Genomic DNA, 22,566 nt, shown 5'->3' with positions numbered 1-22,566 from the left:
ATCTGTCAATGAGTAGCCCGATTAGCCCTGCTGTTTTTTTTTTTTAATATTAAGACTAAATTTTTTGCACTATAAACCGTTTTTTTAATACTACTTTTATGAAGCTTCCTAATTCTGCGCTTCCTACATTAATCCGTCAGAACCAGATTCTCCCAGTTAAATTATCTTCGGTTGCACAAGCTATAACGAAACTTAAGTCATGTTTTGTCAATTGTGATGGTATAAATGCTAAACATTTAAATGTAGATTGTCCAGTTCTTGTTCAACATTTACAACTTCTATTTCAAATGCGTTTGTGTACCTTTGCTGTTCCTGAAAGTTTTTTGTGCGGAACAGTTAGTTCATTCCTAAAAAAAGAAAATTCTGACTGAGTGTGCATCTTATAGGCCAATCACGGTTTCTCACGGTTGCACAAGCTATATTTGAAAGTCCAGAGAAAGCTATGGAAGCTATGGACGTGACTCTTTGCATTCTAAGAATGACAAAAACAAACTTATCGATCAAATTATCCCACTGTCTCACAAGACGACCAAGACAATGTCAGCCTTTATTGGAAGAGAGCTGTTTATATTCCAGTACTAGATTACATTATTTCTGACATGACCGACGGATTTTACAATGTGTCAATGAAACGATATTCACTAACTGTGTTCCTCCCTCAAAATTTAGATTCTGCACCTGATCTTCAAACTTTTAAATCTAAGATTGAGTCAATATGTCGTGAATTCTCATCTTTTTTTGGACAAAACAGTGAATCTTTAGCGCTGAAAATGTTAAATGAGATACTTGCATTGAAAGATATGAGTTGTATCTTAATCCTCATTTCCTACTCTTGTAAGGAGGCATTATTTTTGTGTAAATTCAGTAACTCAATTTCAGTAAAAGTTGGAATCCAGTTTGCTCCAATAGATCAGAAGTAAACCGACTATTTCAAATTAGCTTAAATTTGAAAATACATTCGCTTTGTATACCTGGTCGTTAATCTTGAAAAGATGTTTCTTTGTTTAAGTATCGAACGAAATTTTGAAACCATAATAAATAGTTGAAGACCCAATCTAGACCAGTTTTGTATAAAACAGAGTGGAATGTTAATAAAGTGTTACGACATTTCAAGCTTTTAGAATCAAGGCCCCAAAATACAGGAAAAACTACTTTTTAACAGAAAGATTCGGGATTGGCTAAAAGGACGGAACGGAAAGGTCGTTAAGCGAATCAAAATTAAGTACCAAATTGAATAAAATGGTTATCTTGCGAGGAGAGCAGACTAGAAAGGAACTGTTGGTAAGTAACGTTTTTAACTAATTATAGCAAGTACCTGCCTTGTCTCAATTTATTTAAATGTAAAGTTAAAATAATAATATTAAACCTTTTCGTCACTTTTGACTAAACCGAGAAAATCCCATTTCTGTGCTGAATTAAGTTGTCAATTAAATCCTTTGAGTTCCGTTTTTTGACCCTAACTTTAGTCAGAGCTTTATCTTCCCTTTTGGGAACTTAATTAACTTTGGGTTAACTTTACCTTTTTCTTGACTTTTGGTTAAGAGCACTACCAATTAGTTGATTGTTCCTTTAAGAACTCTGGGTAAAAAGGTTTATAAGTAGAATTTAAGGCGCTCAGAAGGAACGTTTAGAGGGATAAGTTCACCGAGAGCCTGCTTAAAGCAACAATCAGACTGAGTTCCTAGTCCTAAAAATGGGACAATCTTACAAACTTCATTATCATCATAATTACTAAGCGATGCCATATAGTACAACTATTTGTTTGCGGAGTTGATATTTCAAAAGCGTTTGATGTATGTTGCATAGCCACGCTTTTTATCATTGTTGCGTAGTGGAATGAACCCAATTATAAGCCAGTGTTTGACAGGTTGGTATGGCAATTTATCTATGAAAATTTTGATGGGAGGGCGACTTTAAGACCGAATTTCTTTACGCCATGGAGCAAAAAAAGGGTCAGTTCATAGCCACGTCATATTTAATAGCGCAATTAGAACAGCCACACGGTACCTACCACCATATGTGATTGACGGTATCGACATTAGCCACTTGTCGTATTCTGATGATATTTTGTTATTTTCGGAGAATTTAATAACAATGCAGAATGCAATTAATATATTACATTCACATCTGCGGGAGATAGGATTAGAGATTGAACCTACTAAAACAGAATTCCTAGTGGCAAACACTAATAGTGATTTACAACATCACTAAATTAGGGTGGGATTACTGAATATTTTTAATAAAGCTTCCATGAAATGCCTTGGGTTACCTTTTTGCCCGACAATTAAAGCTACGCGGGAGTTGGTGTTATCGTCTGTACTGGGAAAACTTATGGCCTGCTAGTCCGGGTGAAAGCTTCTTTTGATAAACAAACACTTGCTATAATTTATAATTCAATGTTTGCACCTCATGTATTTTTCATCGTTTCATTTTTGAAGTTTTGAAGTAAAAGGCATAAAAAGCGTATCCGCATGAGCTTTTTTCGGTTTTGTAAATATTTTCTTGGAATTCCACTATGGTTCAAAAATATGTGTGTTATACGAAAATTCCGAATATTTCACATAACTGTTAAAATGGATCATCAATACGACCAATTTTTTGGAAGATCTAGAGAAAATAGAATATATTTTCCCCTTAATTGTCTTGCTATAGTGGTCAGAAGTGTCAAGGCTAAAAATTATGCAGAAGATATTAGATATCATATTTTTCTGTATAAAGTGAGTAGCTTTTTACTTTTTTATGGTGGGGTGGTTTTTATAACTTACCATTTTTTGTATCAATATTTTTAAATCATTTTAATTTCAACAGATTTATTAGAACTTTAGCCCAAACCAGATTTTAGATTAAATTTACGACCATTTCCACTGCCAAAAATCGGGTGGAGATTTGCTATATTTTTTCTAGAGAAATTGCCTACGGATTGTTCTGGGTACCCGGCTGACTGACCGTATTTCAAACAGTAGGCTGCACGAAAAGTGTGGTTCAATCCCACTTTCTTGGGCTATAATGAGAGTAAGGTTGAGATAGCTTGGGTACGTTCTGCGGATGAAGGATCGCCGAAGACTGTCCTTTTTGCCCAACCGTCTAGGGCTGAATGGAAACCAGGTCGTCCGCGGTTGGGGTGGAGAGTGTCACAAAGAAAGATTTAAGGGAAATGGGAACTTCCTGGGAGGGTGTAAAGAGGAAGGCTTTGAGTAGATTGGGATGGAGAAGGAGCGTGCGCAGCTGTGTTGGCCTCAGGCGGATTGGTGCTGCGGTAAGTTATTAGTAGTAGTATTTCCAGTACCCACCTAAGACATATAATTATTGAGGTTTCCGTTAAGCTACTGGTATTCCTTTGTTCGTAAGTTTATCGAAGCAACCTATTATGCGCCCCCCGCTAAAGAAAATCCTGGATCCGCCCCTGCTATATAAACAGGGATTTTGCGACAACCTAAATCAATTTTTCAAACCAAACTTGATATTTTTGTAAACTCCAATTTTTCAGAAAATAAAATCGCTCTGCTAAGAACAGAAATCAACCCAAAGACGATGAATAAATAGCTTTGAGACGAAAAAGCACTTCACCTCATTCAAATTGCTCCGGCGTTCCAAAACTAAAAAACAAGAAACATATAAGTTTTATTTAAAAATAATCTTGGAAAAACCTATTCAAACACATTTTAAACACTTAGGAAAAGTACCTGAGTATTGGTATTTAAATACCTTTATAGTGCTGCTTGCACCGCAAATCCGACTACGTATTTGGATGCAATGATCACAAATTGTCTTTCCATCTTTTCAGTATTCTATAAAAGGATAAAATTCTGCATACCAAACAGTTCGTGGTAACGAACTGTATGTAAGAAGCGACCCGGCCCAATAGTAACCGAAACTCTACAAAACGAATTTTGATACCAATAGATACATCAAAAGGATCGGATTTTTATGCTGATTTTAAATATATAGATTTCATCAATTTTAGTTTTACCAATCAAAAGTTACGCGCCTGGTAAATTTACCTTATTTTCAAGAAAGGGGAAAACACCCCCTAAAAGCCGAGAACCCTACTATAGAAATTTCAAGCTCCTATCTGTAAAAATATGGAATTTTGTATCTTTTGCCAGAAGAAAGATCAGGGATGCGTGTTTATTTATTTTTTTATTTATTTTTCTCCCAGGGGTGATCGTATCGAACCAGTGGTCCTAGAATAATACGGAATGACTCATTTGAACGGAAATTAAAATTTCTAGTCCCCTTTTTAAGTGACCACAAAAATGGAGGGCAACTAGGCCCCCTCCAACGCTCATTTTTTCCCCAAAGTCATACGATCCAAAATTTTGAGATAGTCATTTTGTTCAGCATAGTCGAAAAATATAATTACTATGCCTCTGAAGATGACTTAATCCCTCACAGCCCCCGGGGGAAGGTCTGCAAGTTATGAACTTTGCCCAATGTTTGCATATCGTATTGGTTATTGGGAAACATACAGAAGTTTTCTGGGGGGATATTTTCTGGTAGTTGGGGTCAGGGGGGGGGGGTCGGGGGTTGCATGGGAGAATCTTTCCATAGAGGAAGTTTTCATTGGGGAAGGAACACTGCTATGAAGGGGACGCCGGATTTCCCAGAATTATTTAAAAACGATCAGAAATTAAATAATAAAAAAAACATTTTTTTCAACTGAAATTAAGGAGCAACGTCAAAATTTAAAACGAACAGAAATTAATACGTATATTATTGGGTTCGCCCCCTATTAATTACCTCGCTCTTTACGCTAAAGTTTGTTTTGTACTTTCATCAGAGCTATTTATTCTAATTAACCTTTGTGCCTTTGTGATTCAGGGGTCATTCTTAAAGAATTGGAACAAATTTTGAACTTTATCATAAAGAGCGAGGTATTAACTAGGGGTCGAACCCCTATTATACGTAATAAAAATATACGAATATAGAAGTTCGTTACGTAAGTTAATTCGTACCGAACAAAATTTCGAGAAAGCCATTTAGCCAAAAAAAAAGTAAAATTAACATGCAACTTTTGTTTTAATTATTCATGTACGGTGAGCCAAAATCAGAGCTAAATTAATTCAAAAGCGTTCAGAAATTAAATAGAAAAAAAAAACAGTTTTTTTTAACTGAAAGTAAGGAACGACGTTAAAACTTAAAACGAACAGAAATTATTCCGTATATGAAAGGGGCTGTCCCCTCTTCAATGCCTCGCTCTTTACGCTAAAGTTTGACTCTGTCTCACAACTTTATTTTTTAAAACGATAAAAATTTTAGCGTAAAGAGCAAGGCGTTGAGGAGGGGAAAGCCCTTTCGTATACGGAATAATTTCTGTTCGTTTTAAGTTTTAATATCGCACCTTACTTTCAGTTAAAAAAAACTTTTTTTTTTATTTAATAGTCATAAGAGACTGAGCTAGGTTTCCCTCCTTTTCTGGCGTTAACAACTCGAAATGTCACTTTTAGTATTTACACCTTCAGGAAACACGACTAGTTAGTCATCCGAAATCACAGTATAATCACTACAAACAACCAGTTTTGACCAATAGCAGTTTCAAGTTATCAGATTAATGGGAAGATGATTGAAAACCTCAGCTAACAACAGCGACAAGCAAAGAAATATCCAACAATTTTGGATATGTCATAAATAAATAGATCATGACTGATGACCACATTTTTAACTCAAAACTTACTTTTTTGATATTTGTACAGCTACAGTATTTGAAATCACCGTCGTAATTAAACCTTCGTCGAAAGAAATTTACACTAAAGGAATTACACAAAATGAAGAACGAAACTGGCATTGGTAAATAGAACCGAGACCCCGTTTCCCACCCCAAACTCCTCCCGAAGAAAAAAGAGTAGAAAATGAAGGTATTGGACAGGGGAGTTGAGTTTTTCATATTGTTTTCTGATGGAAGTCCACTGGTAAAATATACAACAAACAACAAATCTACAAGACTTTATTTAACTCAAGAGGCTCTGGCACATTCCTATAATGAAATAAACATCACACGAAAGGTACTAGAGTGGCGTTTGAGTGAACTGAATGTGAAATTAGTTCCCTTTTAGTTTCTTTTTTTCAGTTGGCACTTGTTTCTTGACCTTGGAATGGCACTTTCCAACTAAAGCTTTCAAGACTCTTTTCAATACGTAAAAAGATAAAACAACGATAATCGATATAGCACACCCCAGAAACCCAATAACGTCAAATAAATTTCTCTTAAGCCTGCTTAAGTTTTTCGCCTCCGATTGCAAGTGAGGTGCACCTCTGTGTCGAATAACATATTCAATCCAGTAGACCGCCCTTTCTATTGGAGTTTCTTTCTGATCACGCATTATGGTACTGTAGTGATTGGCACGCTCTTTAAAACTGTAATGAAAAGACGAGCATTATATTCAGATATTGAGCTTTTATACATTTGATTACTGAATCCTTATAATAGATAGAACTATTCTTATCAGCTATATAGCCATCGACACTAATTTTTTTTAGGAGGGGACTAGGTATAAAACCTCCTTCCCAAGAAATAAATCATAAAGTAGTGTTATAATGTGTGTAACTGCTAACGTCAGTCTACAACCTACGTTTATTGGACCCTTTCAGAATGAAGCTTATGTTATAATCGGTTACGCAACCAAATTTTTTTTTAAAATACGAGAATGTACTTTAAGTATAGCATATCGTAAAATTTAGAGTTTGCTAAACTTGTCGAAAAATATAATTTTCAATCCTCGCCTTTGACACATTCAGATTCTCGCTGTCGCATGTGTTTTAACCGCACAGTTCTTTTTTCTTCACTTTCATTTTTAATTCGTTTTAATCTTCGTTGTTGCAAGTCTTCTAGCCGCATTTTCGCTTTTTTCTCATTTTGGATTTTCATTACTTCAGAAAATTTATCAATGCCCTTTGCTTTAGATTCCCGTATTGGTCTGGTCTCCCATGATGGTCCAGATTACTGATTTATTGATTGTTCAGGTGGTTGAACAAAAACTTTTTTTTTTTTTTAACGGACCACAGGGAAAATTAATTTCACGAAATTAAGACTCTTAACGCATTTTCTCAAACTCGTGACCTATCTAGATGTTGTTTTCAGGCCAGAAAAAGGTCTAGATTTTTCATTTTCACGTATTGTGAATTTACATTTCTCAAGTGGTCCTCTTGATCTTGTTTTATTTGGTGGTCCAGTTTGTTCATTTTAAGCAATCGTAAATTTACGTTTTTCACTCTAGATATTATGAAACCACTGGAAACGCCTTTTGTAAATAGACTCTATTAGACTTAGTATTTTATACTTAGCTATGTTTCTTGTGTAGTTTTGCATGCGCCGTAGATGTTAAAAACGATTAAACCACTCCTGAGGCAAAAATATTCATGGTCTTGAAATGTGTTCATTAATATGACGTCACTCACATGAAACTCGTGTCGTATCTACATCCTTTTTTCAGGCAAAAAAATCCCAGGACGCTAATTTTTCAAAAAAATACGGAACTGTTTTCGAGAAAAAATTCATAAATTATAATATATAATTTTTGCTTGTTTAAAGATATGAAAATGAAAGTGAAGAACAAAGAAATATGCTGTGAAATATATATATATATATATATATATATATATATATATATATATATATATATATATATATATATATATATATATATATATATATATATATATATATATATATATATATATATATATATATATATATATATATATATATATATATATATATATATGTATACATATATATGTATGTATATATACATACATATATATTTTTCTTGTAACAGCATATTTTTCTGTTTTTCACTATTGTTTTCGATTCGTTTTAATTCTTACTACCGCTTGTCTTCGAACCGGATGTTTCTTTGTTCTTCACTTTTGTTTTTTGAACGTTTTGGTTGTTGCTGATGCATGTATTCTAACTGTATATTTCTTGTACTTCATTTTCGTTTATCTTTACTTTAGACATTTTTTTCAATACCCTTTACCTTAGCTGCTCGGACTGGTCTTGTAACGTTTGATTATCTAAGTTGTTTAATCGTCCTCTAGGCACTATGAAACCGCTTTTGTAAAAAGAATAATTACACTTGGTATTTTATACTTAACTATGTTCTTTTTGTAATATGGCAAGCATCATAGATATCAAAATTATACGTTTACTCCTGGGGGGGGGGGAGGGCGGAAAAGATGTAACTTATTATCTCGAAATGTGCTCATAAATATGACGTCAGTCATACGATTTTTCTTTTCAATCATATGTTTCTTGTGTAATTTTGCTTGAATTATACAATAAAAATGGTACAACCACTACTGAGGCAAACATGACGTATGTATTGAAACGTGCTCAAAAATATGACGTCACTCACGGGTTTTTGTTTTCAAAATTAAGGCTCTTAATAAATTTTCTCAAACTCGGGACCTGCATAGATCGTTCTTTCAGGCCAAGAAATCCCAGTATGCCAATTCTACCCCAAAAATATGGATCGGTTTTCGAGAAAAAATATATAAACACATCTACAATTATTGCTCGTTTAAATATATATATATATATATATATATATATATATATATATATATATATATATATATAATATATACGTGGGTTTGTGTCTGTATGTATATAAAACTAGGAATAATACCTTGGATTATAAACTACCGATTGTATAGCATCAAATACTTTTTCTTCAGAGATATCTCCCCACTCCAGTGATAAGGCATAGCCATCCTTTACACATTTGGCAACATTTATATCTTGGTCTGAGCCAAGGGGCAAACCAATAAGTGGCACGCCATGGTAAACTGCTTCTTGAATGCTAAGTAGTCCACCATGAGAAATGAAAGCTTTAATATTCGGATGACCTGAAAATAAAGATAAAATTTTATTTATTTAACTTTACAAACGAATACAAGCTTATTTGAGCATGTATGAGAAGGTTAAGTTATATATTAATAATAAGTAAGATAGTAAAATGAAATAGGAGTTAGACAACCAAACTTCTATCTGCAAACAAACTAAACTTGGTCCGCTGACCTAGGTCGTGACCCCCCCACTGGTTCTCTTATAGCATGGAATGTAACCTCCTTATGATTGCAGCTGACAGAAGGTGGAAGGTGCTTACTTTCCTCCTAAACAGTTGGCAACAGCATTATCTGAATATTTGAGGGGCTACCGGCCCACTTTGGTTCTCCAATCATGCAAACTGAAAGTTAACTCTGTGATTCTGGTTCAAACACAGTGCAGCAGGCGTAACTTTCTGCGACAATAGTAGCAGAGAACCTGCTTAGTCAGCAACACGTCCGAACTCCTAATTAAGCTCTTTTATGCAGAGAGCCATTATCATATTTTTTCTATTGTGATGACTGCAACCATAAAGTTGTCGACGCCTTGAAATTTTCAAAATTGTGAAAATTATTGGAGAAGTTTCGTATAGAAAAATTTTATCTCATTTACTATTACTACCTCGTCAAGGATTATAGATCAGCAATGCAGATAAGGGTTATTTCTTCGTTCAAAATTGATTTTCTTTCCATAAGTAAACTTTCTAATATCAATGCTAAGGAAAGAGCAAAGAACAAGTCAAATTTTCTTACAAGCGAAAGAACTATTAAGGCTTTAGAGGCACAAGTGATATTATTACTTTACCTCAGACTCAACCCTTCAAAAATGGCAAACTAAGCCGAAAAAAGAAACAGAAATCGCTCGTCAAACTAGAGCAGAGCAATAGAAAACTCGTGGAGGAATACTATCTCCGAAAACAGAAACACGGATCGAAGAAAAGAAAAGTCTTGAGAGAACAAGTTCAGAGAGCCTTTTCAGACACATACATTAAAACTTTGCTTCAGCTCACACACTGCATATTCTAGCTCAAGAATCAATAAAAGTCATCTTTTTCGGTCTCAACCTATAATTCTGCGCAAATTTATAAAATTTAGAGTCCTTCATGAATAAAACCCTCTCTCCTCTAATTGCGATTCAAAGTCAACTCGCTACCTTCAAAATTCGCTAAAAGTTCAGGCTTAATATCCTTTGTCGTTCCAAGTAACCTCCAAGACCCTAGCAGTAACTAATGCAATATTGAGTGAATCCTGAGTGATCAGAGCGGTAGTTTTAATCATTTCTGCGCATATTTAGTTTTTAAGCAGTTTTTCAGTTTTAAGCGACTTCCCATTTTCAAATTCTTTGCTATTGTTGTAGTTTTGGTGGATGATGGCAGATTCCTATTGATATTAAATTAAAAAAAAAACAAGTTCTTTCAACTGAAAGTAAGGTGCAACGTTAAAATTTAAAATGAACAGATATTATTACGTATTCGACGGGGGTTGTCCCCTCCTCAACGCCTCACTTCGGGCTAAAGATTTCTAGTTGTTTAAACAAAGCTTTTTATTGTTTTAATTTTTATAGTCGTTCTTAAAGGATTGGGACAAAATTTAAACTTTAGCGTAGAAAGTGATATTTTGAGGAGGGGGCAAATCCCCTCATATACGTAATAATTTCTGTCCGTTTTAAGTTTTAATGTTGCTCCTTAATTTCAGTTGAAGAAGCTTGTTTTTCATTTAATTTCTGATGGTTTTCTAAATAATGTCAGGAAATCTGGCTCCACTTCCACGGAAAAATCTCCATCCCCACGGAAAATATCCTCTAGGCAATTCAATCCCAGTGAAAACTTACCCAGGACAATTAACCTTAACATCTCCAAGCGTAAAATTGAGCCGGCAAAGAGAAAGCAAAACATATAAAAAGAATCTCGTATAGGAATTTCGGCAAGTTCCTCCAGTGTAAAATTTCTCCTGAAAAATTCACCCCCTGTCAAATTCCTTCCCCATGGAAAATTTCCCCCGAGGTAAAAAGCAGAATTTACCCCCCTCCCCTCTACCGAAAAATGAATGCATACTTCCCAACAATAAATACTGTAAGTAAACAATGGGTAAATTTTATAACGTAAAAATCTTTCCCCTGGGTCTGTGGGGGGTTATTTTATCTCCAAAGGCATAGTTATTGGGCCTTTCAACTATCCTGAACAAAATAGCTATATCAAAGTTTGATCGAACGATTTTGGGTAGAAGAGGCGGGGGGGCTAGTTGCCCTTTAATCTTTTTGGTCACTTAAAAAGAGCATTAGAACTTTACTTCTCGTGAAGAACACAAAATTCTACTTTTTTGCAAATAGAAGCTTGAAATCTCTATAGTAGGGTTCTCTGGTAAGATGAATCTTGCGGTGTGATTTTTATTATAATTCTTTGGCTTTTAAGGGCTGGACACACGTAGCTGATTTCGGGGACTGATTTCAAAATCAGCGCCGACTATAAAAGAAATCGGCGTCGATTTGAGCTTGAAAAATTTCCTAGTTTTAGGTGCCGATTTACAAAATCAGTGCTGATTTTCATCATGATTATCACAAAAAAAAACAGGGATACAAATAAATAGTCAGCCAGATGTATCTGTGATGAAAGACCCCACTACTGAGCTGAGAACTAAACTTAGAACTAAGCTGAGATCAATCAAGCAACTACTAATAAACTCCAGTTGACTATTTGTGTCTATGATTTTTTTTTTGAAAATTTTGCGCAATAAATTTTTTTTTCGACAAATTTTTCTTACCGCTATCGTTTGTCCACTGATGCTGAAATCGGTTCCAGAAATCAGTTACGTGTGCCTAGCCCTTTACGGGGTGTTTCCCCCCTTTTTCCAAAATAATCAAATTGTCTGAGGCTCGTAGCCTTTGATAGGTAACACTAAACTTAATGAAACTTCCATATGGAATCAGCACAATAAGCCAATTCTCTGAAATATCTATTGGTATCAAAATTCCGTTTTTCAGGGTATTGGTTACTACTGAGCCGCGTCACTCCTTACTTACATTTCGTTACCACAAACTGTTTGATTTAAGGCCAATAATTGTCTTGCTGGAATCTCTACTGGGTTGTCTGGGAGAAGTCTGTGAAACTGTTTTTCGAAGTAACGAGTCATAATTTGTTTATGGTAAACTGTTTGGTTACAAGGTTGCCCAAGGGGTCTTTTACCGATCCGTGTCAAATTGCCAGCAATGTCATTGGCTCTTGAATCGCCTCTCTTTGCTGTTTCCTTTGCCTGGATCTCTTCCACTGAATCCAGTTTTTCTGGTGTTTTCTGGCGATCTTTTGAACTGCTTTATCTGCGGCTCTTTATTCTTTACTGTTGATCATCTGGCGATTAGGTAATTCCTCTTGATAAGTGGTGCTTTTATTTTTTTTTTTCGTTTATCGTTTTCTTCACATATTTGGTGATGTAACCACTGGCCCTTGGTTCTGTTTCGCTATCACATGGCTGTCGCAAAATCGTGGATGCATAGCTTATTGCTTTTCTTGGTTTGTTCACTTTCTTTAACTGACCGGATCTTTATTATTTACTCTCCAAAATTTTTTGAGGATGAGTTATTTTTTCTAAGAAAAGTACTAAGCAACATGTATCCAGAGTGGTTAATTAACCAGACTTTTTCAAAGAGAATAAAAATATTCCAAGAGATTTCTAAGAAAGTCTTGGAGACAACTCGGGAGAAGGATGTTTTTTGTTCCTTACCATATGTACCCGGGCTAAGTGAAAAACTTAAAAGAATTTTACAGAGTAATGGTTTAAAGGTAGCTTTAAAGAGTAATAATACTTCGTGTAGTTTTCTAAATTCTGGTAAGGATCTAACTTCATTGGGGGAACAAAGTGGGGTCTATCAGATCCCATGTACTTGCGGAAGCTCATATGTGGGACGTACTAACTAGAATTTGGAAATGAGAATGTTAAAGCATAAGGATTCTATTCCTTCTGCTTCAAAGCAAGATTCTAAGTCTGAAGATTTTACTTCAGCCCTTTCAGAACATATTTTTAATTTTCCAGACCATTTTATTTTGTTCGATAATGTCCCTTTGATTTCTAGGGATCGGGGTTTAAAGCGAAATTTTCGCTTGAAATAAAGAAATTCTTATTCAAAAACATTGCTTTGAATCGTGACAAAGGTGAATTTGGGCTAAATTTTATCTACGATAATTTATTAAAATCTGACAGAGTAAAGTTCAATTCACCCAATGTAAATGACCTCTGTGCAAGTGTTATATCATTGAGCGCTAATGAACCGAATCCAAGATGGTCAAAGAGGCTAGCTTCCACCTTTGCCATGAAAAGAATTAGATAGTTAAACAATATGTAGTTGTATTTGATTTTTTATATAAACTACTGTTTTAAATTGTTTTAGTTTAGTTTTACTACTGATGACGGTCACTGCATATGTGACCGAAATATCTGGTATTTTTGTGAATTTCTATCACTGTTATCATCATCACTGTCTACTAAAAGGATTTTAATTCTATTTGCACTTTTATTTATCTTCACTATCAGTATTATCTGGTGAAGACAGGTCTTCAAATCCATTCGTATTTCCAACTTAGAGGCTTGGATAGAATCTCTAACCAGCGATATCTCAAAATCCTAGACTTAAGGATCCTGCCGGATGTTTTTATTCACTTCGCATTTAAAGTAGAATTTTGCCGCCATTAGATTTTGGTCTGAGCCAAAGGTAACACCTTATATCAAGTAGGCTTGTTATCCACATTTTGCTCGGTAAACAGGGGTCAATCTGATTTTGGATCTGACCGTCGAGAGATGCCAAGGAACAGTTGTGACTATCCAAATGGGGAAACAGGGTACTTCTGATGACAATGTCGTTGAGAGGTGCGAAGTCAGTCTATCGGTAAGCTCCATTATCGTTTCATTGGCCCAGGTCATGCTCACCAAGAGCCCGGGGATAGAAAAATCGATTATTCCCTACTTTTTCGCTAAGGTCTATATTCTTATATAGACCTTAAGTAAATATTCTTTGTCATTCTATGGTAAGCCATTGACTACAGAATCAAGTGTTCTGCAAAATTCATCCTTTGGTTCGTCACACGTGCCATTGGTACGTCTATTACTTACTACTACTGACAAGTTGCATGAGCACTTATGTAGCAGTCTTTTAGGATTCTAGGTGATATTGGCGTCCACTGCAGTAAAGCTTCAGAGGTTTCTTTTGTCATCAATAGGGCAAATCTAAGTGATAGTTCACTGTAGTTGATAGTTAAACCTCCATCCAGTTTATTTTATCCAGAACCAAGCGGTCGAGCCTCCGATAGAGCCAGACGACCTAGATTGCATTCTTGTAGTGTTTTAAAATATTATTTAAGCTTTGAAGTCTTAGATATTGTGCTGATATTCCTGAATCCCATTTGAGGCGAGTTTTTGCATTCATAAATCTTGTCCTTAGGCACACGCTAGTCTTCATCAAAAAGGGATCCAATCTAAGACTCATTCCTGATGTTCAAGTTGGAGTAATATTTTCCCTAGGGGCTGGCCCAGAGGTCCCAGGTGTGGGCTGTCGATCCATAGCCTAACTCTCTTCATTTAAGGACACGTGGTTAATGGTTTTCTCACTGAGAATAAAAAAACAGGATTTTTCTCACTTGAAAAAACAGGAATTTTCTCACTTTGATGGATGTTTTCTTGGATGGTTATGTGTGTTGGTCAATTTATTTGATGTTTTTCATGTATGTCAACATTAATTTATTTCTTTTTTATTGTTTTTTTAATTGAGAATTGAAAAACAGTATTTTTATCACTTGAAAAAACAGGAATTTTCTCACATTGATGGTTGTTTCATTGATGGTTATGTGTGTTGGTCAATTTATTTGATGTTTTTCATGGATGTCAAGAGCAATTCATGTCTGTTTTATGGTTTTTGTCAGTGAGAATGAAAAAACAGGAACTTTCTCACTTTAATGGATGTTTTCTTGGACGGTTATGTATCTTGGTCAATTTATTTGATGTTTCTCAGGGATGTCAACAGAAATTTATGTTTGTTTTATGGTTTTGTCAGTGAGAATGGAAAAACAGTATTTTTCTCACTTGGAAAAACAGGAATTTTGTCACATTTATGGATGTTTCTTGGATGGTTATGTGTGTTGGTCAATTTATTTGATGTTTTTCATGGATGTCAACAGTAATTTATGTCTGTTTTATGGTTTTTGTCAGTGAGAATGGATAAACAGGAACTTTCTCACTTTGATGGATTGTTGAGTCTAACTGCTACCGGAGTCAATGACCTAAATTTCCAAAGGTGTTGATGTTGTTGTTGTTTTGGGCAAGTGCACGTTCGAGGTGAATGTTATGCCGTCATTGGGAATTTGGAACACCTGTGCTGTCGACCTCAATTCCCCTTTCGTGAATCAATAATTCCCCTTAGAAACAACAAATTAATTCCCCTTTCTTGACGGATCAATCAACCAATGACATCATCTGTCAGACCTTAAAAATTTTCGCCTAGAAATGATTCTCCAGGAATAGATCCAAGTCATTAATGTCTTTACCTCGGAAACAACTCTACTGGTCGAACTCCAAAAGATATTAATAAACATTGCCAATGGAAACAATTCTCAAAGAAACATCTTAGCAATGAATTGTTTTAGCGTGGGAATCAGGTTTCATAGTAATTTGAAATGTGTCAGCGCAGAGATGCCAAAAACAAAAGGAACACGCTGAAATTACGTTAAGGATTATTTGGGCGAAAGCGTTTTAGACATTTTATGGTATTATTTCGGCGAGACAGTTAGAAACATTTTAAAAGATGATTTAAAAGATGAATTTAGAAGAGGATATGAGGGTGCAATTCTTTGGTCATTATAATATACAAGTTATATTTGAATAGTGTCGTGAGGTCCCATACCACAACCCCAAAGGTTTACGATCCCCCCACCCCAAACCCGAAGGAAGCCCCCGGTCTGCAAAAGCTATCCGGGCTCCCCAAGGACCCTTGGTGCCCCAAAGGCTCATGAGCCACCATTTTAATACTTTTTTAAGGCTTTATTATATCTTTTCAGAACAAATTATTATTTTAGGGAATTATTTCGGAGAAACAGTTAGAGACATTTTAAAAGATGATTTTTGAAGAGATTTTAGAAGAGGATTTGAGGGTGAAACTCTGTGGTCGTTATAATACACAAGTTCATTTGAACAGTGTCGTGAGGTCCTCTATCCCCAACCCCAAAGGGTTCCGATCCCACTACCCCAACCCCGAAGGAAGCCCCTGGTTCTCAAAGGTCCCCCAAGCTCCCAAAGGACCACCCGGCCCGCAAGCCCCCCCCAGACCCTCAAAGACCCTCCCCAGGCCCCGTCTTTCGTTGATGTGTGTTGTCTGAAACCTATGATTTGGGGTGTATGGGTTCCTATTTTTGACTTTTCTGAGTTGGATTTCTTAGTCTTTCATAGGTATGTGTTGTCTGAAATCTATGATTTGAGATGGATGGTTTGCTATTTTTGACTTTTCTGAGCTGGATTTCTTACCCTTTCATAGGCGTGTGTTGTCTGAAACTTATGATTTGAGATATGTAAATTACTATTTCGGGCTTTTCTGAGCTAGATTTCTTAGTCACTCATAGGTGTTTGTTGCCTGAAACCTATAGTTTGGGATGAGTAGTTTGCTATTTTTGACTTTTCTGAGCTAGGTTTCTTAGCCTTTCATAGGTGTGTGTTGTCAGAAACTTATGATTTGAGATATGTAAATTACTATTTTTGACTTTTCTGAGCTAGATTTCTTAGCCTTTCATAGGTGTTTGTTGTCTGAAACCTATAGTTTGGGGTGAGTAGTTTGCTTTTGGACTTTTCAGAGCTGGATTTCTTAGCCGTTCGTAAGTGTGTGCTGTCTGAAACTTATGATTTGGGATATGTAAATTACTATTTCGGGCTTTTCTAAGCTAGATTTCTTAGTCTTTCGTTGGTGTGTCTTGTCAGAAAATTATGATTTGGGATGTGTAGTTTTCTATTTGGACTTTTCAGAGCTAGGATTCTTAGTCTCTCATAGGTGTTTGTTGTCTGAAACCTATAGTTTGGGATGAGTAGTTTGCTATTTCAGGCTTTTCTGAGCTAAGGTTTCATAGTATTTTGTAGGTGAATGTTGTCTGAAACTTATGATTTGGGATGAGTAGTTTGCTTTTTCAGGCTTTTCTGAGCTAAGGTTTCTTAGTATTTCGTAGGTGTGTGATGTCTGAAACCTATGATTTGAGTTGTGTATTTTGCTATTTCAGGCTTTTCTGAGCTAAGGTTTCATAGTATTTCGTAGGTGAATGTTGTCTAAAACTTATGATTTGGGATATGTAAATTACTATTTCGAGCTTTTCTAAGCTAGATTTCTTAGTCTTTTATTGATATGTGTTGTCTGAAACCTATGATTTGGGATGGGTGGATTGCTATTTTTGACTTTTCTGAGCTGGATTTCTTAGCCTTTCATAGGTGTGTGTTGTCTGAAACCTATGATTTGGGATGGTTAATTTGCTATTTTTGACTTTTCTGAGCTAGATTTCTTAGTCTTTCGTTGGTGTGTGTTGTCTGAAACCTATGATTTGGGATGTGTGGGTTGCTATTTTTGACTTTTCTGAGCTGGATTTCTTAGCCTTTCATAGGCGTTTGTTGTCTGAAACTTCTAGTTTGGGATGAATAGTTTGCTATTTCAGGCTTTTCTGAGCTAAGGTTTCATAGTATTTCGTTGGTGAATGTTGTCTGAAACTCATGATTTAGGATATGTAAATTACTATTTCGGGTTTTTCAAAGCTAGATTTCTTAGTCTTTCGTTGGTGTGTGTTGTCTGAAACCTATGATTTGGGATGGTTAATTTGCTATTTTTGACTTTTCTGAGCTAGGTTTCTTAGGCATTCATAGGTGTGTGCTGTCAGAAAATTACGAGTTGGGATTTGTAGTTTGCTTTTTGGACTTTTCAGAGCTAGGATTCATAGTCCCTCATAGGTGTTTGTTGTCTTAAACCTATAGTTTGGGACGAAGGGTTTGCTATTTCAGGCTTTTCTGAGCTAAGGTTTCTTAGTATTTCATAGGTGTGTGTTGTCTGAAACTTATGATTTGAGGTGTGTAATTTGCTATTTCCGACTTTTCTTAGCCAGATTTCTTTGTCTTTCGTAGGTGTGTGGTGTCTGAAACCTATGATTTGGGATGTGTGGGTTGCTATTTTCTGACTTTTCAGAGGTGGATTTCTTAGCCTTTCGTAGCTGTGTGTTGACTGAAACCTATGATTTAGGAATGAGTGGTTTGCTATTTTTGACTTTTCTGAGCGAGTTTTCTTAGCCTTTCATAGGTGTGTGCTTTCAGAAAATAATAATTTGGGAGGTGTAGTTTGCTTTTTGGACTTTTCAGAGCTAGGATTCTTAGTCCCTCATAGGTGTTTGTTGTCTGAAACTTCTAGTTTGGGATGAGTAGTTGGCTATTTCAGGCTTTTCTGAGCTAAGGTTTCTTAGTATTTCGTAGGTGAATGTTGTCTGAAACTTATGATTTGGGATATGTAAATTACTATTTCGGGGTTTTCTGAGTTGGATTTCTTAGTCTTTCATAGGTATGTGTTGTCTGAAACCTATGATTTGAGATGGGTGGTTTTGCTATTTTTGCCTTTTCTGAGCTGGATTTCTTACCCTTTCATAGGTGTGTGTTGTCAGAAAATTATGATTTGGGATGTGTAGTTTGCTAGTTGGACTTTTCAGAGCTAGGATTCTTAGTCTCTCATAGACGTCTGTTGTCTGAAACCTATAGTTTGGGATGAATAGTTTGTTATTTCAGGCTTTTATGAGCTAGGTTTCCTAGTATTTCGTAGGTGTTTGTTGTCTGAAACTTATGATTTGGGACATGTAAATTACTATTTTAGGCTTTTCTGAGCTAGATTTCATAGTCTTTCGTGGATTTGTGATGTCTGAAACCTTTGATTTGGGATGTGTGGATTGCTATTTTTTGACTTTTCTGAGCTGGATTTCTTAGCCTTTCATAGGTATGTGTTGTCTGAAACCTATGATTTGGGATGGATGGTTTGCTATTTTTGACTTTTCTGAGCTGGATTTCTTACCCTTTCATAGGCGTGTGTTGTCAGAAAATTATGATTGGGATGTGTAGTTTGCAAGTTGGACTTTTCAGAGCTAGGATTCTTAGTCTCTCACAGGCGTTTGCTGTCTGAAACCTATAGTTTGGGGTGAATAGTTTGCTATTTCAGGCTTTTATAAGCTAGGTTTCCTAGTATTTCGTAGGTGAATGTTGTCTGAAACTTATGATTTGGGATATGTAAATTACTATTTCGGGCTTTTCTGAACTAGATTTCTTAGTCTTTCGTTGGTGTGTGTTGTCTGAAACCCATGATTTGGGATGGGTGGTTTGCTATTTTTGACTTTTCTGAGCTGGATTTCTTAGCCGTTCATTGGTGTGTGTTGTCTGAAACTTATGATTTGGGATGGTTAATTTGCTATTTCCGGCTTTTATTAGCTAGGTTTCTTAGCCTTTCATAGGTGTGTCTTGTCAGAAAACTTATCATGAGCGCTCATGATAAGCTAAGCTAACCTAACTTAAACATGGTAAAAAGATTAAATTAGGTTAGGTTAGGCTAGATTAAGTTAGGTTAGGTTAGGTTAGGTTAGGTTAAATTAAGTTAGGTTAGGTTAATTTAGGTTAGGTATGGTTAGCCTACGTACGCGCGCGTACGTAGGCTAACCAGACCTAATCTAAATTAACCTAACCTAATTTAACCTAACCTAACTTAATCTAGCCTAACCTAACCTAATTTAATCTTTTTACCATGTTTAAGTTAGGTTAGCTTAGCTTATCATGAGCACTCATGATAAGTTAACCTAACCTAATCTAACTTAAACATGGAGAAATGTTTCTAATTATTTATTAATATTTATTTATACCCAACCTAACCTAGCCTATTGTTTTTGGTGATTATATGAATGAACTGAATTTAAGAAAAATTAGAAATAAAGTGAAACTTTTTATCTTCATGGTAAATAATCACAATCATAGTATAGCCATTCCTATCTTCTATGGAAAAATTTAGAATTGAACTTTAAATTTTTTATGTCTTTGAGAAATTAGGAACTGAAATGAAAGCTTATTCATTTTCATTGGTAAATTTCAGAATTGAGCTAACTTTTTTTCTCTTCTCTAAGAAAATTCAGAAGAAAACTTGTATATTTTGCAGTTCTTCGAGAAAACTCAGAATTAAAGTGGAGCCAGAACTAAAGTGGAGCTCCATATCTTCATGAAGAATATTCACAATCAAAGTATAACTTTTCCTATCTTCTATGAAAAATTTGGAACAGAACTTTAAATTTTTTCATCTCTTTGAGAAAAGTCGGAACTGAATTTAAGAAAATTTATAATTAAAGTGAAACTTTTTATCTTCATGGAAAATAATCACAATCATAAAATAACTTTTCCTATCTTCGACGGAAAAATTTAGAACTGAACTTTAAATTTTTTATTGGGGAAATTAGAATTGAATTGTGTTCTTTGGTAAAATTCAGAATAGAGTTTGAATATTCACGATCAAAAAGTATAACCTTTCCTATTTTCTATGAAAAATTTAGAACAGAACTTTAAATTTCTTCATCTCTTTGAGAAAAAAATCTGAATTGAAGTGGACATTTTTATATTACTCTGGGAAAATAGAATTGATCAATAAATTATTTCATTTTCATTGAGAAATTTCAGAATCGAAGTTGAACTTTTCTTCTTCCGGGGAAATATTTAGAACAGAACTTTAAATTTTTTCATCTCTTTGAGAAAGGTCGGAATTGAATTTAAGAAAATTTAGAATTAAAGTGAAACTTTTTATCTTCATGGAAAATAATCACAATCATAGTATAACTTTTCCTATCTTCTACGGAAAAATTTAGAAGTGAACTTTATATTTTTTATGTCTTGGTGAACTTGAAACTGAAGTGGAAGATTCATATTTTCTCTAGAGAAATTAGAATTGAATTGTGTTCTTTGTTAAATTCAAAAGAGAGCTTGAACTTTTCTATCTTCTATGAAAAATTTGGAACAGTATTTTAAATTTTTTCATCTCTTTGATAAAAGTCGGAACTGAATTTAAGAAAATTTAGAATTAAAGTGAAACTTTTTATCTTCATGGAAAATAATCACAAATCATAGTATAACTTTTCCTATCTTCTACGGAAAAATTTGAGCTAAACTTTACATTTTTTATGTCTTGGTGAACTTAAAACTGAAGTGGACGCTTTTTATTTTCTGTGGAGAAATTAGAATTGAATTATGTTCTTTGGTAAAATTCAGAAGAGAACTTGAAGTTTTCTATCTTCATTGAAAAATTTGGAACAGTATTTTAAATTTTTTCATCTCTTTGAGAAAAATCTGAACTGAAGTGGAAACTTTTTATATTATTTTGGGGAAATAGAATTGATCATGTCGGAAATAGCAAATTAAATACCTCAAATCATAAGTTTCAGAAAACACACACCTACGAAATACTAAGAAACCTTAGCTCAGAAAAGCCTCAAATAGCCAACTACTCATCCCAAACTGTAGGTTTCAGACAACAAACACCTATGAGGGATTAAGAATACTAGCTCTGAAAAGTCTAAACATCAAAGTTCAAATCCCAAATCATAATTTTCCGACACCACACACCTCTGAAAGGCTAAGAAATCTAGCTCAGAAAAGTCAAAAATAGCAAACCACTCATTCCCAGATCATAGGTTTCAGTCAACACACACCTATGAAAGGCTAAGAAATCCAGCTCAGAAAAGTCAAAAAAATAGCAACCCACACATCCCAAATCATAGGTTTCAGACAACACACTCCAACGAAAGACAAGAAATTTAGCTTAGAAAAGCCCGAAATAGTAATTTACATATCCCAAATCATAAGTTTCAGACAACATTCACCTACGAAATACTAAGAAATCTTAGCTCAGAAAAGGCTGAAATAGTCAACTAATCATCCCAAACTAGAAGTTTCAGACAACAAACACCTATGAGGGACTAAGAATCCTAGCTCTGAAAAGTCCAAAAAGAAAACTATACATCCCAAATCATAATTTACTGAAAGCACACACATATGAAAGGCTAAGAAATCTAGCTCAGAAAAGTCAAAAATAGAAAATCATTCATCCCAAATCGTAGGTTTCAGTCAAAACATCCCTATGAAAGGCTAAGAAATCCAGCTCTGAAAAGTCAAAAAATAGCAACCCACACAACCCAAATCATAAGTTTCAGGCAACACACACCTACGAAATACTAAAAAATCTGACTATGAAAAGTCAGAAATAGCAAATTACACAACCCAAATCATAAGTTTCAGACAAAACACACCTACGAAATACTAAGAAACCTTAGCTCAGAAAAGTCAAAAATAGCAAACCACCCATCCCAAACCAAAGATTTCAGACAACAAACACCTATGAGGGACTAAGAAACCTAGCTCTTAAAAGTTCAAAAAGCAAACTACACATCCCAAATTATAATTTTCTGACCACACACACCTATGACAGGCTATGAAACCTAGCTAATAAAAGCTGGAAATAGCAAATTAACCATCGTAATTCATATGTTTCAGTCAACACATACCTATGAACGGCTAAGAAATCCAGCTCAGAAAGGTCAAAAATAGCAATCCACCCATCCCAAATCATAGGTTTCAGACAACATACACCAACGAAAGACTAAGAAATCTAGTTCAGAAAAGCCCGAAATAGTAATTTACATATCCCAAATCATAAGTTTCAGACAACATTCACCT

At 35.0% G+C, this 22,566-nt stretch overlaps 1 protein-coding gene across 1 annotated transcript in view; it reads right to left on the bottom strand.

Annotated features, from left to right (window-relative positions):
* Positions 1-5,928: 5,928 nt before the first annotated feature.
* Positions 5,929-22,566, bottom strand: part of LOC148949439 (UDP-glucosyltransferase 2-like) — a 50,030-nt gene continuing 33,392 nt past the window's right edge. The window contains exons 3-4 of the mRNA XM_089093464.1: positions 8,628-8,847; positions 5,929-6,354 (exon numbers count right to left, since the gene is read on the bottom strand). Of these exons, the coding sequence (XP_088949590.1) occupies positions 6,039-6,354; positions 8,628-8,847 (536 nt within the window). The 3' untranslated portion in view covers positions 5,929-6,038. The remainder of the gene's footprint in view (positions 6,355-8,627; positions 8,848-22,566) is intronic.

Source organism: Artemia sp. Qi Xiang Cuo, chromosome 8, assembly GCF_049724085.1.
Source record: "Artemia sp. Qi Xiang Cuo chromosome 8, ASM4972408v1, whole genome shotgun sequence".
NCBI lineage: Eukaryota > Metazoa > Arthropoda > Branchiopoda > Anostraca > Artemiidae > Artemia > Artemia sp. Qi Xiang Cuo.
Note: the sequence above shows the minus strand (reverse complement) of the source record. Positions and strands in the feature narration are given on the sequence as shown.